Genomic DNA, 13,697 nt, shown 5'->3' with positions numbered 1-13,697 from the left:
GAGTATTATAAGTGTTTATTAATATCATGCTTTTTACATGATAAAAGATTATTTTGAATTTAATAAAACACATTTACGTTACACATGTAGTATTATTTATCGATGACACATGAACAATAACACTTGAGAGTAATCTCATTAAACTTTTCATCTCTATTTGTATGAAGCTGTTGTTCCCCCAAAATAAGTGATTTAGATTAGAGTAAGCATGTATAGACATGCTATCGATGCTAGAAAACAGATTCGATTTCAAATTAAAATACTGCAACCCTGTCAAGGTATTCATCCATTTAGCAGGAAGCGTAGTCAGATTATTTTCTGGAAGATCAAGTTTTTTTATTATTCTCAAGTTAAAGAATCTCTTTCAATTTTCTCGATACGATTATCTCTCAAATTAAATGTCTGCAAATTTTTCAGATTAGCAATAAAATCTGACATAATATCAATAAACTTATTATAAGCTATTAACAAATTTGTGAGAAAACCTAAAGGAGTTAAAAACGATAGTGAAGAAAGAGAATTTCGATCTAAAGATAAACGTTTTAAATGTTTCGCATTTATTAAGAAGGCTACTGCAATTTCACAAAAAACACTTAAATTATTAGACAATGGATCAGTTTTTCTACCCATTGGCGTAAACTCTAAAGAAATTCGTGGATCCAAAATTGTCTGGACTTCACTAGCGGAAAGGTAAAATCTACTTTTTGATTATTCCTTAAACCAATGAGTCATGTAGGCGTCAATGTAACTACCCAATAAGGAGACTAAGTTTCATATCTTGCAAATCGATTCGTTATGCAACGAAGTAACTAGTCAAAGAAGTGGGAGTAAGAATAGATCTATAAAAAAGATCAGGAAGAAAGGCGAAGACACTTATAATTTATTTCTGTTAATCCGATATTTCTGTTTTAGTTAATAGGTTCTGTTTCAGTTAATAAGTCTGCATTCTATTTTCAATTAATAAGACTATATTCTTTAAAATCAGTGAAACGTCCAACAATATTGATCGGTAATGTAAAAGAAGTAGAGTATAACTTATTTGAGAGTCAGTAAAATTCAATTACCCGCGATTAGAATTATTTTATTATTGTAAATCGAACCAGAGACAGAGGCCTATCTCACCAGCTGCAGAAAAGGGTAAGCGTCTTAGTTTAATTCTTAATCATCTACCTCCACTAAAATAGAATTCCAATCAAATTCATAGTTTAACTATCCTCTTCCCCTCTAGTTTCTCACATCCAAATCTCATCACTCCCCAACTCACAATTCTTTAGATAATTCCCTGGTAAAGGCTTAACTGCTTCATCAAATATAAACCACACTTTTTGTTACCTTACAGGATTTAACAGTTTTGACTTTGAACAAATTTGTCTTTTAATAACAATATATTTAAAAATATTGATAAGGAGGCATTTTTTAAATTGAAATTTTTAGAAAAACTAGCTTAATACAATAGTAATAGTTCGATTAAATTACCAACCGAATCGAGTAAGAATTTAAAAAATGCTAGCAACCTTAATTTGTTGTAAAATAAATGTTAATTTTTGAAATAGTGATCAGTAAACGAATCTCTATCAATTCTTCCAAGTGAAAGTTATCTAATCTCGAGATAAAGTTTCTTGATTAATGTATTTCTTCAAGAATCTTTCTCTTATATTATCATGAATCACATGACTCATGATACGTATCAACGTGGTAGATTTAAAGTTGATAGATAAGTACTACAGATAGAATATCTGTTTTTAAAGAATAGGAACGGATAAGAACAAATAACTACAAGCACGAAACTTACAAGTAAGAAAAGCAAACTTTTAAGATTGATCAAATATCACTATCATATTTTAACTATTTGTTTCTCATTTCAATTCGTATAAGAACCATCTTATTTCTTAAAACAACAAATTTAAGTGTATAATAAAATGTTTTTTACATGCTTTCCTAGAAGTGCAAATTTATTTCTTTTAATATCTCTGGCTTTTACGATTTAATTCTTTGAGGCACGGGGGTATTAAATGTGTCCCATCTTTTTGATGCGTAAATATACACGGTAGAGTTATTTGAATCCCACCTTATAACATAAAACATAATTAAATTATTATTATTTTATTATGTTCCGTGCTTTACAAAGGGTTTAGTGGAAGTATACATTACAACAATAACAAATATATAATGACTTCCCCCTTAATATTCAAATACCATGGCGTTTTAAATATGATTGCCTTGTATGTCTACCTTGGGTTTAGTTAAAATTTAGAAAACAATTCTTTTCTTCAGATTCTTTTCGCTTATAAGATTCTTATTTTCGGTAGGTCAGCTAACGTTGGAATCTTAAATATTTTTGTTCTTTATTTCATTTGAAAAAATGAGGGTAACCTTGATATCTTCTAAAAAAATGATATGAAAACTCAAATATTTCTGGCTTTTCATGTTTTTTTTATTAATAACACGTAAGACATATGACAATTTTCGATCCAAATTGATGTGTGATCCTTTACTGAGTTTTTTAATACGATTATGCTTTTAAAAAAAAGTTTTAAACTATCTAACTAATTTCTTAGAATGAAAGAGGTAGAAAAAAAGAGTTTCCAAATATTTTTGCGTTACGAAAAGTAAGTATTATTTCGTTTTTATTTTGCTATATATGTCGATACTGAATATGTCGATAAGTCGTTAATTAATCAAATAAGACTTACGTTTCTGAATACTAGAAAGAGTGTATTATTTGGTAAAAATAAGAAAAATCTTTAACTCAACTCAAAGTCGATATGCAGAGGAATCGTATTTAAAAAGTCATGGTGTTAGAATATTAAAGTGAGTCACTGTAAATAGGTTTAGAAATTAGATAAATAAAAATATAACCATTTATACGAATTAAATTTGTCTATATTTATCTTTTAATATATTATTTATCTTTAAAATTGTATTACTTTTCATCGTTATTCTTATATTATCTTCATTTTCAAACAATATACTGTTCCAAGTTATTAACAAAAGTGAAAAGTGGAAATTTGATAAATAAAAAATTGCTTTTTATTTTGCAGATCTTATTCATAATGTGGTATTTGAGTACATCTATTTTTTTCGCTGCTATCATAAGTATGGAAATCATTCATGGTTTACATGCTATAACGATATCGATTGATCCGGAAAAATTCGAAGAAGATCTTAGTCTTTATTTTGGAGAACCGATGGATAGATGCGGCAATGAGGAACGCGACAATGTACAACTTGTTAATATGGGTTTGGAGGTAGTGAGAGAGAATTTTATCAACAGCGCCAACGTGAAATCTATTAATCTCGAGGACAATAAAATCGCTGATATCTCTCCGAATGCTTTCAAAGCTGTTCCAAATTTGTCCTGTCTTAATATTCGACGAAACAATGTACCGACTATATTGAACAAATTTTTGGAATCATTTAAGCATAAATCATTAACTAAATTAAATTTAGCTCGAACAATACTTAAAGAGACTTCCGTTGATTATAAGAGTCTAGATAGATTAATTTCAAACGAGAGTATTTTAGCATCATCAGAAATTAATCTACCTAATCTCATGCACTTAGATCTAAGCGACAATAACTTAAAAACTCTTCCGACATATATAAAAACTTCATTTCCTCGTTTGACGCATCTTTATTTGTCAGATAATAATTTGGAATCATTAAATTTTATACCTTCGACAACGCAGTATTTGTATTTGGAAAGAAACCGTCGAACCATAAACTTATCGGGTTTTCCCAATAATATTTATGCGCTATTTTTAAATGATAATATTTTCAGAAGTGTTTTGAGTAGTTATACAAACCTATCAATATTATCTATTCGTAATTGCACTGATGTTCTTAATTCTATTTGGTACCTTAATAAAGGAAATCTCATTGATTTGGATATGTCATCAAACAAATTAAGGGAAATTTCAACAGGATTCTTAGCAAATGCGAAACGTTTAAAACGTTTATCTTTGGATCGAAATTCTCTTGTTTCACTATCTTTTTTAACTTATTTAGGTTCTCTCACAAATTTGTCGTTAGCTTACAATATGCTTATTAATATTACGCCAAATTATTTTGCTAATCTAAAAAATTTGCTGACATTAAATTTGCTGACATTAAATTTGCGGGGTAATCGTATCGAAAAAATCGACAAAGATGCTTTCTTAAACTTGAGGATGTTACAAAAACTTGATCTTGCAGAAAATAATCTGACTGCGCTTCCTACTACATGGATGAATACCTTGACMGAGTTGCGGTATCTTAATTTGAAATCGAATCCGTTTTCTAGCATCGATAGCATGTCTATAAATGCTTTTTCTAGTCTAAATCACTTAGTTTTGGGAAACAACACCTTCATACAAATAGATATGAGTAGTTTAATAAAATTACCCTCAAGTGTTATTGTTCATTTGGCATCGATAAATAATGCTACATGTGTAAMGTAAATGTGTTTTATTAAATTCAAAATAATCTATTATTATATAAAAGGCATAATATTAGTGAACACTTACAATTATCTTTGTTAAATAAAATACTGTAAACAAATGAATAAATTATAGTGTTGATCCTATTGCTTCATATTCCTATTAATTTTATTATTTAATTTTGTTATTTAGTGAAAATAATATTAAAAATTCTATATCAAATTGATAAAAATGTAATAAGGTTTAGCTACAATGAGATTCGAAAAAAAGNATACTGTAAACAAATGAATAAATTATAGTGTTGATCCTATTGCTTCATATTCCTATTAATTTTATTATTTAATTTTGTTATTTAGTGAAAATAATGTTAAAAATTTTATATCAAATTGATAAAAATATAATAAGGTTTAGCTACAATGAGATTCGAAAAAGAGATAAACAAATTCCAAAGTATCATCTATATGCATTTGATCACGTTGAGTATAGTTGCTCAAGTTGTACCCCATAAAAAACTAAGCGTATAAAATGGGTAATTTTAAATATAAACAGGAAATATTTGTATATTATTCGTAACTAATTTTATTACCGATTTTATTTATTTTAATAAAGTTCTAAATATCGACACGCTCTAACATAAAATTGATAAATAGTGATAAATGAATATGGCACAATAAGAGGAATAAGTATCTAGTAGTACCTAAAAATAAAATATAACAAACCAAAGGTATATTTATATATAAAGGTATTAATATAAATATTTATTGATATTCATTAAGTAGTTTTTACAATTTTTACGAAAATATTATTAACAAAGTGAGGCTAGAGTGCGAGAGAAATTTTGAACACTTGTAGCAGTTTATTTGAATTGTGACAGGGAAATCTGTCAGGAGACGTTCCTCTATGTCGCACGACTCAAATATTATTAAATAATTAAAATCAGAACATCTTACTGGATCATCCAAAACAAAACAAAAAATATAAATCATTAGTTTAATAGTAAAAGCTTCCATCGAAGCTTTTTTATTTTTTTTGAAAATTAACAAAATGCCGGCTGAAATTTTGTACACAAAAGAATATCCATTATTTTAAACTATATGTGTCGTTCATTTTGAAAGTGGCATAAGTCCTGTTAAATTTATTTCATGCACGTCACAGTTACTGTTACAATTTGAATTAGAATTAGAATACAAATACGAATACGAATACTCGAGGTTTCGAGAGCTATCTTTGTATACACTGTTAAATCGATAAACAAATTTCTTTAAAAGTATACGTTGCGATTAAATAACGGACGTTCTTCTGTATATTTTCGTTCGACTAGTACAATGGCACTCAGTCAGCTGAATTAATTAGCAAAGCTGAATTAAATGCAATACATGTTTATATATGAACAAGCTAATATTTACTGATATTTCAACAAGTCCAATTATAGCCTTCCAAAACATATTATCTTTTAAATAATGTCAATTATGCTAATTGGGATTATAAATTTGACACCCTTAGAAACCCGAATAAATGACTCTACTATGTCATCTGTTATCTATACATTTAAATTGAATCCAATGCAAACCCTTAAACATTTCGATTATAAACATAAATGGATTTAAGCCATTTTAGAAACAAACGGCTCATATATTCTGTTAGGGAAAACCAAACTGGTGCCAAACTATTCATTTCTGATTTAAATTAACAAATTTTATTAACGTCTAAACCTTGAGCTCTGACAGCCACTTGACCCAGGCCACACCAGGTGAAGGAAAAAACTCTTTTATTCTTGAAAAAACAAGAAAAATTCCTGTCTCAGTATATATTTAAGTAATTAAGACTATTTCTAATTAAAAACCCGAGTTCAAAGACAGATATCGGTAAAGTCTTTAAGATAAATTAGAGACTTATACTATTTCTAAGTGATAACTCGAGCTCACAGACGGCTATCGGTGGAGAGGCAAGCGGATTCCTTTCAGAGGAAGATATCGGCGTGGTTTTGTTCGCTATCAGCCCCTAGTTCTTTTATGATAACCTCGCATAAAGGTTGAGATGCAGTCAGAGACGTGAAAAAAAGAAAATTTTTAATAATTTTTTTTTTATACTGATTAGGTTTGTTTTACACAACTGATTAAACAGAGTTCTTATATTATGTTTCAACTTGATTTCTATAAAATTTCCGAAAAGAAATATTATTTATTTACAAAAATATGGCAATCTTTTTGTTAGACCTGATTTCGCAAGTAGTGCTTCGCGGTGACCATCAGAACATCTTACTGGATAAATTAAAATAAAAAAAAAAATATAAATCATTAATATAATAATAAGTCTTATCCTCCATTGAAGCTTTTTTATTATTTTTTTAAAATTAACGATATGGCGGCTCTTGGCATGTTTTTCTTCGATTTTCGATCAAAAAATCATGAATCTCTCTATTGCGAAAAAGAATCAAAATTTTGTACATACAAGAAAATCCTTCGATGAAGGACTAATTAATCAATTAAGTAATTAAAAATGGTTTCTCTAATAGATTAAAAAATATTGACAAATGTTAATAGCTGGAATAAAAAAAAAAAGGATTTTTTATGACTGCTAATGGACAAATACAGTTTTCGATAAAAACATTATTACATTAGTATTTTATAATGAAACTTTTATTAATTAATTCATAACGATATAGTTCTATACATATTTTCTTTGATTCTATCAATATGAAAACAAGTATTTTTATTAGATGAGGACAGTTTTGCTTTGTTATTTCTATTTGTATTATTATTTGTATATCCATTAATATATCTGTTGTTGCTCACCTTACGACTTATTTTTCCATTTTTCTTCTATATTTAATGCCATTTTCTGTGCCTCTTTTAAATTACTTGGATAAAAACATTCAATTAAGATTCTGAAATCGTAATTTAAGCCAACAATATATTCCTTTAATCCATTTTTTGTTTCAATTAACTTATTAGTTTTCTTTTGCAATGCTGTTAACGCGGGATTATTCATAATAGCTTCTATAACATATTTTTGGGCTCGTTTAAATTTGTTGTTATACGTTAATACTGATTCTGATCCTTGAATGCATCTATTTCTATAAGTTATAGCATTCGAAAATATTTTAGTATCTCCATAATAGTATCGAAGATATTCGAAAAATGATTCTACTGTTGATATTACAAATTGGTCTAGTAATATTTTTGCATCGCCAATTATTTTCTTCGCATAAACTAATTTCATGAACAATATTTTTTCTTTCTCGGGGAGAAGATTTAATACCAATTGAACGTCATTAATAAATCCTTCTACAGATCTATTGCTTCCGTCAAAGTTATTAATAAGATGTAAATGTTTCTTTAAACTATTGATTACTTTAGCTCGAGTATGAACACAAAAGTAAGGCTTGTCAATATCATCTGATAATTTTACTGTGATATCTGTAGATCCGATCTCTTGTTCTATCACCTCTTCGGAATAATCAGTATTTCCAAGCTCTAATATCTTTTTTTCAGACTCAAATACAGTAATTCTATGATGTAAATTTTTTATCGCGTTATTTAATAGATCAATGCTCTCAGAAAGATTTTGCCAATTTCTTTTGGGAGATTTCTTCATTCTTTCATCATTTTTTATATCTTGCTCTTTTGACGTTTGCTTATTAAAGTGTTTTCTAATGAATTTATCGGTTGAAATAAAAATAAGATACAAGTCAGGCAGAGTTTTAAATAGATTTTCAAGTTTTTATTAAATAAGATCTATTCGTGTTAAAAATAATTATTATTTACTTACTTTAAATTCTCTCCAAGACCCGTTAAAAACATTTTCTCCTGTTTGGTGTAAAAGATCTTAATTTCTTCTACTTTTTGTTTTTTATCGATTCTTGTATAACGTTATCTACGCTGCTATTACTATGTTAGGTACAAAACGCGAAGTTTTCTTATAATTTACAGTTTGATCGATTAAAGTATTGTTGTATACAGAAAAACAGAGATAACCGAAAGTATAAAGAGAAATTTTACAATAAAGTAGAAATCTTGTTAAGATATATATTAAGAAATACGGTTTGACAGTAAACACAAGAATGAGAATGAGAAAATACAAGAGGTATCTTCATATACCAAAAGCGATGAGAGAGGAGGGGAAAAGCTTTCGGAATTTCTGATTCAAATGGTAGGCGTTTGAAAGATTCCTTGTTACAGGAATACACAATTTATTGAATCATTGGTGCTACGTGTAACAAAAAACATGTTCTCATTCCGTACAACAAATATACGAATTAGCACGCGAATTAAAAAACAAAATAATAAGGAAGTTGATGATTTTATGACACTCGTAACAGAATTAGGCCAAATTCCATCTGCGATCTTCAAATTGGACTGCTTTGTTTTACGAAATAAGAAACATGAATATTAATATTAATGGCATTCTTGGTATGCTCGCTAAAAAGCTTGTAAAAGTGCTTATCGGTATTCCGATTATAAGGGCCTGATAACGCGTTTTTCATTTTCAGAAAAAGCTTTCAAGAGAAATAGAATCTACAGTTAAATATCTGTCTTTACTATAGGATAGTGTTACGTCCAAATGTCGAAATAATAATAGAACAAGTTTTTTCATAACGTTATCCAATTAAAATTTTATTTGATAGGTAATTTATTTTACGTATAAATATATTTAATCGTTGATTTTCTTGTGTAAACTATCGGATAAAATTAAAATATAAAAAAATGTTTATATTATATTTCATCATTTTTTCTGTTTATTTACATTTAATAACACTAAGGATTCTAATTTGATGTATGTATCTATTCAAAGTAACTTTCTTGTCTCTTATAACTTCTATCAAGTCTTTGAAAGCTTACAATGTATAATTATGATAAGTACGTGCTTGGGTACGATTAAAATCAGTTATATTTACATAGAGGAGAGAGTTCCGTTAAAGTCTTTAGAAACAGTGTTTTTCGAATCAGATTTCAACAATAAAATTTCGTAAGCAAACTGTCATCGAAGACAATAGAACTCCCCAAAGTTCGAAAGTAAAACCGTTAATCTAAGAAATACAAAAAATACAAAAATCCTATTGTTTATTTACACTGCTTGTATTTGTAAATATTAATTTGAATTACTATTAGATAGAATTTGGATAAGATTACATGTTTCATATGATACAAATTATATAACGCAAATGCAAATATAATAGAATCACTAAAAAAACATGAAAATAATTATATGAGTAAAAGTATAATGATAAGTATTTAAACCATAAAGAGTTACGCATTGATAACATTTTATTATTATTTTATTTATTCCTGTCACAAGGAATCTTTCAAATTCCTACCATTTGAGTCAGAAATTCCGAAAGCCTTTCCCCTCCTCTCTCATCGCTTTTGGTATATGAGGATACTTCCTGTATTTACTCATTCTCATTCTTGTGTTTACTTTCAAACCGTATTCCTTAATATATTTCTTAACAAGACTTCTACTTTATTGTAAAATTTCTCTTTATACTTTCGGCTATCTCTGTTTTCCGTGTAAAACAAAACTTCAATTGATCGAACTGTGAGTTATAGAAAAATTTCGCGTTATCCTCATGATAATCGCTACTGCAATACAACAACGACGTGATTAAACTACAGCAAATAAACCATAAAAAAAAAATCCCAGAAAGATTGTACTTTGAGTATAAAATAATTGTTCTGTGTACATGAGTATTTTATCTTATTGAACTGAAAAAAGTTATTGAAACTCCGATATGAATACTTCTTCTTTGTCAAATGATGATTCAGATATAACAGAATTAATGCAGCGAATATTAGTATTGGAAGATAATGAAGATGATAAAGAAATGACTTTGGAAATAATTCTGAAGGATATTACTGAAATCATTGACGAATTGTCTGAAACGATAGAAAATTTTACACTTAGAATTACTTTATTAGAATCAGAAAAAAAATTATCAATTTCTAAAAACCCTCGTAATTTTGTCGAGGAAACGGATTATACACCTTTCACTCTTATTAATCCTGGTAAAAAACGTTGCTCTACTTTACAGGAGTACTTATATCTTGTACCTGTATTCGACGGAATTAATAAAGCTGTAGAAGATTTTAATTACGAGCTTAAAATGATATTATACCGTCTTTCTAAAAAAGAAAAAATGACGTTCCTCAGATTGGTTCATGAAAAGAAATTAGTTGGGATGGCAAAAGAAATAATAGATAATTGTAAATTTAAGACAGAAGAGGAATTTTTCGATGCCCTATTCGCATGTAATACAAATCCAGAAATATATTTGAATGCTATAATCAATAGGAATAAATGCATTCAGGGATTGGATTCAATATTAGATTATAACATAAGATTTCTGCAAGCTCAAAATCTTGTAGAAGAATCTATTATTAAAAATCCTAAGTTTTCATTAGAGGAAAAGAAATTGAAGTTATTTGAGGAACAGAAAAGTGGATTAACTGAATTCATTTATGGTTTAAATTACGATTTAAAAATTGCAGTCAACGCTTGTAAACCAAAGACTTTGAACAAAGCACAACACGTGGCATTACAGTTACAACAGTTATAAGGAAAAATGTCATGCAGTAAACCAAAATAATTATTCTAATAAATACACGTTTCTATGACTTAACAAAAGAGAAAATAATAATAACAATATTAGAAATATATATAACTACAAAACTATTTCCTTCAAAGCAAATCTTAAATACATATTGTAAGAAATTTCTCTTTTTTTAAAAAAGATGTAAAATTTCATCCAATGTCTTCTATTTGAAAATATCAAAAATCTTCCTAAAGAAGTTCCCTTACCAACAATGAAGATTAGTAAATATCATTAAAGAATTGCTAGTTAATTCTTTACGGAAACGTGAAAAACAAATAAAGCTTATTATTCAGGATAATTTCTCATTACAAAAATCAAATAAATTCTTAACCATCAAGTATAATATTATTATCGTAGTACAAAATCCTTGTGAATTTATCAATAAAAGTTTTACAATAAAATACTATATTTTATAGAGCATTAATGTAATTTTTTTTAAAGCGTTATTAATAAATTTGTAATTCAAGGAAACCTTGTTTGTTTTTACAGTTATATTTATTGTTGTTGGATAATAGAATAAAATATTGCGACAGGAAAATCTGTTAGATTTAAAAGAGAATTGTTACAAAAGAAATATTAGTGAAATGTACCATATAACAAACAATAATACAATCAATTTTAGAACGGAGATAAATAATTTAAACATCATCTATAACGAAATTTTAAAATTTAATAATTATAAATAGAACACCATAACAGAGGGCACCTAGAGAATATCTAGACTATTAAACATTAGTCTAGATTGAATCAGTATTGTTTTGATTAAGTGTTTGAATATAAGTTTTAGTATATAACAATTTGTAAATGTTAAGTACAGTTTATTTTTTAAAATATAAGAATGTATGTCTTCGTAATAATATGTAAAAAAACTCTGAACATTAACGATCGAGGTAATATTAAATAAATATCTTTTAATGTTTTATATAATATGTATTTTTCAAAAAAAGTCATAATAAAATTTCAGTTGTTGAAAAAGTCCCGATGAAGGGACGAGACGTTCAATAAGATCGAAATAACTTTCTTAATTTTTAACCTATCCAACTTTCCTGTGACACATTTATTAATAATTTTATTTTTGGACGAGATAAACAATTAATTGATTGTTATATACATTTGACCAACTTATAATTGTGTTATTCTGGTTAATGCTGTAGTCTTAATTCCTTGAAAACACAGATATCTATAATAGAATCTTATGAAAGTGTTTGTAGCATTTATATATGACCGTAAATAATCAAGAATAAAGTAATGAGTTCGATAATGATTTTAACGCTGTAATAAAAAATAATATGTTAACTGTAATTCAAGGATTAAATTTTTCTTTATTATTTGCGCAAGATGTTAAAATTATTTCTAATATTTTTGTTCTAATAAATAATTTTCTCTTTCTTGTATATATTTAAACATTTAAGAAATATGAAAAAACAATTTAAAAACAGATAGAAAGAAATTATTAAAAATAATTTATCCCATGAATGATCGAACGCATACAATCACATTTATGCCAACAAAATTGGTATCGTTCGTAACAATATTTGATGAGTGTTAGCTTTTGTTTAACTTTTTGGCCAGGTCYAATGTAATACAAAATATTTGATTGAATTCTTATCTAAAAAATTGGATATATCTAGTACAATATAATTTATTAATTTAATTTTCTGTACCGTAATTTTGTTTAGAAATAATGGTCTTCATAAATATATATCAAATAAATATTTATAAATTAAATAAAAAAATGAAGATAAGATAATTTGGTTACGTACATTAATTCTTTTAGTGATAACTACTTTCTAATGAATAATCTCTTGTTACACGTGTAACCTAATTTAGTTATCTTTCTTCGTTATTCATATTAATCATGTTTTATTAAATCTTAAGCTTTTAATGTACATAAAATTATCTAAAACTTAATGATGGAAAAATCATAGGTTAAAAAGAATTGAGATTTTTACGTTAGTATTTAACGATTAAGTATTAATACGTGTAGCTAATAATTTATCGACATTATCATTTCTTCAACGCAAATTGTTCATTAAGCGTTGTAACAATCTAACGATTAGACAAGCTTTTTCTTTCTAAGTGCACAAGAAATAATATTCTTTATAAATTACTAAACCTATACTAATTCTTTAAGGGGTTACATGGGTTTGGGACTTTCAACAAAATTTTTTTTTTTTATTTTTTTTTCAATTCTACAACTCATCTAGAATATTGTATTCAATTTTGAAGTCGATAGGAGAAGTAGTTTTAAAGATAGAGCCCTGGGAAGTTATACCAGCACTCAAATCTTTAAACGCGTTTTTCTCAAAACGCTTTTTCTAAAGACGGTTGTCAAAATTTCTCGAAAACTATTTAACCGATTTTCATGAAATTTGCTACACGTTTTCGTGATACTATTGACAAGGACTTGGACAAAGGACTTTCGTTTTTTTCATAAAATCGAATTTTAAGAAACCAAAATGTGGTGAAAATTTTGGCGAAATTTGAATGTTCTTGCTAAAAACGTTGCCAAAAATCCAAATTTTAATGTTTTTCTTTTTCCTTCGTCCAGTTTCTAGTTTTAAGTATTCAATAAAAGACCCTATTTTTTCAACAGAAAAACCCCCACCGTTTATAAGTTCTGCTGTCAACGCGAAAACACTTTTTTTCGGTGGGGTCACCGGAAATGACGTCGCAATGGCTGAGTT

At 27.4% G+C, this 13,697-nt stretch overlaps 1 protein-coding gene across 1 annotated transcript; it reads left to right on the top strand.

Annotated features, from left to right (window-relative positions):
* The first annotated feature begins 964 nt into the window (after positions 1-964).
* On the top strand, positions 965-4,499 carry LOC106790269 (chaoptin-like). Its single transcript, XM_014755042.1, has 2 exons — positions 965-1,137; positions 3,042-4,499. Exon 2 carries the CDS (start codon positions 3,054-3,056, stop codon positions 4,437-4,439), a length of 1,386 nt encoding a protein of 461 aa, XP_014610528.1. The 5' UTR covers positions 965-1,137; positions 3,042-3,053; the 3' UTR covers positions 4,440-4,499.
* Positions 4,500-13,697: the final 9,198 nt, after the last annotated feature.

This window comes from Polistes canadensis, unplaced genomic scaffold (genome assembly GCF_001313835.1).
Source record: "Polistes canadensis isolate GaletaPanama2010 unplaced genomic scaffold, ASM131383v1 scaffold_228, whole genome shotgun sequence".
In the NCBI taxonomy this organism is placed as follows: Eukaryota; Metazoa; Arthropoda; class Insecta; order Hymenoptera; family Vespidae; genus Polistes; species Polistes canadensis.
Note: the sequence above shows the minus strand (reverse complement) of the source record. Positions and strands in the feature narration are given on the sequence as shown.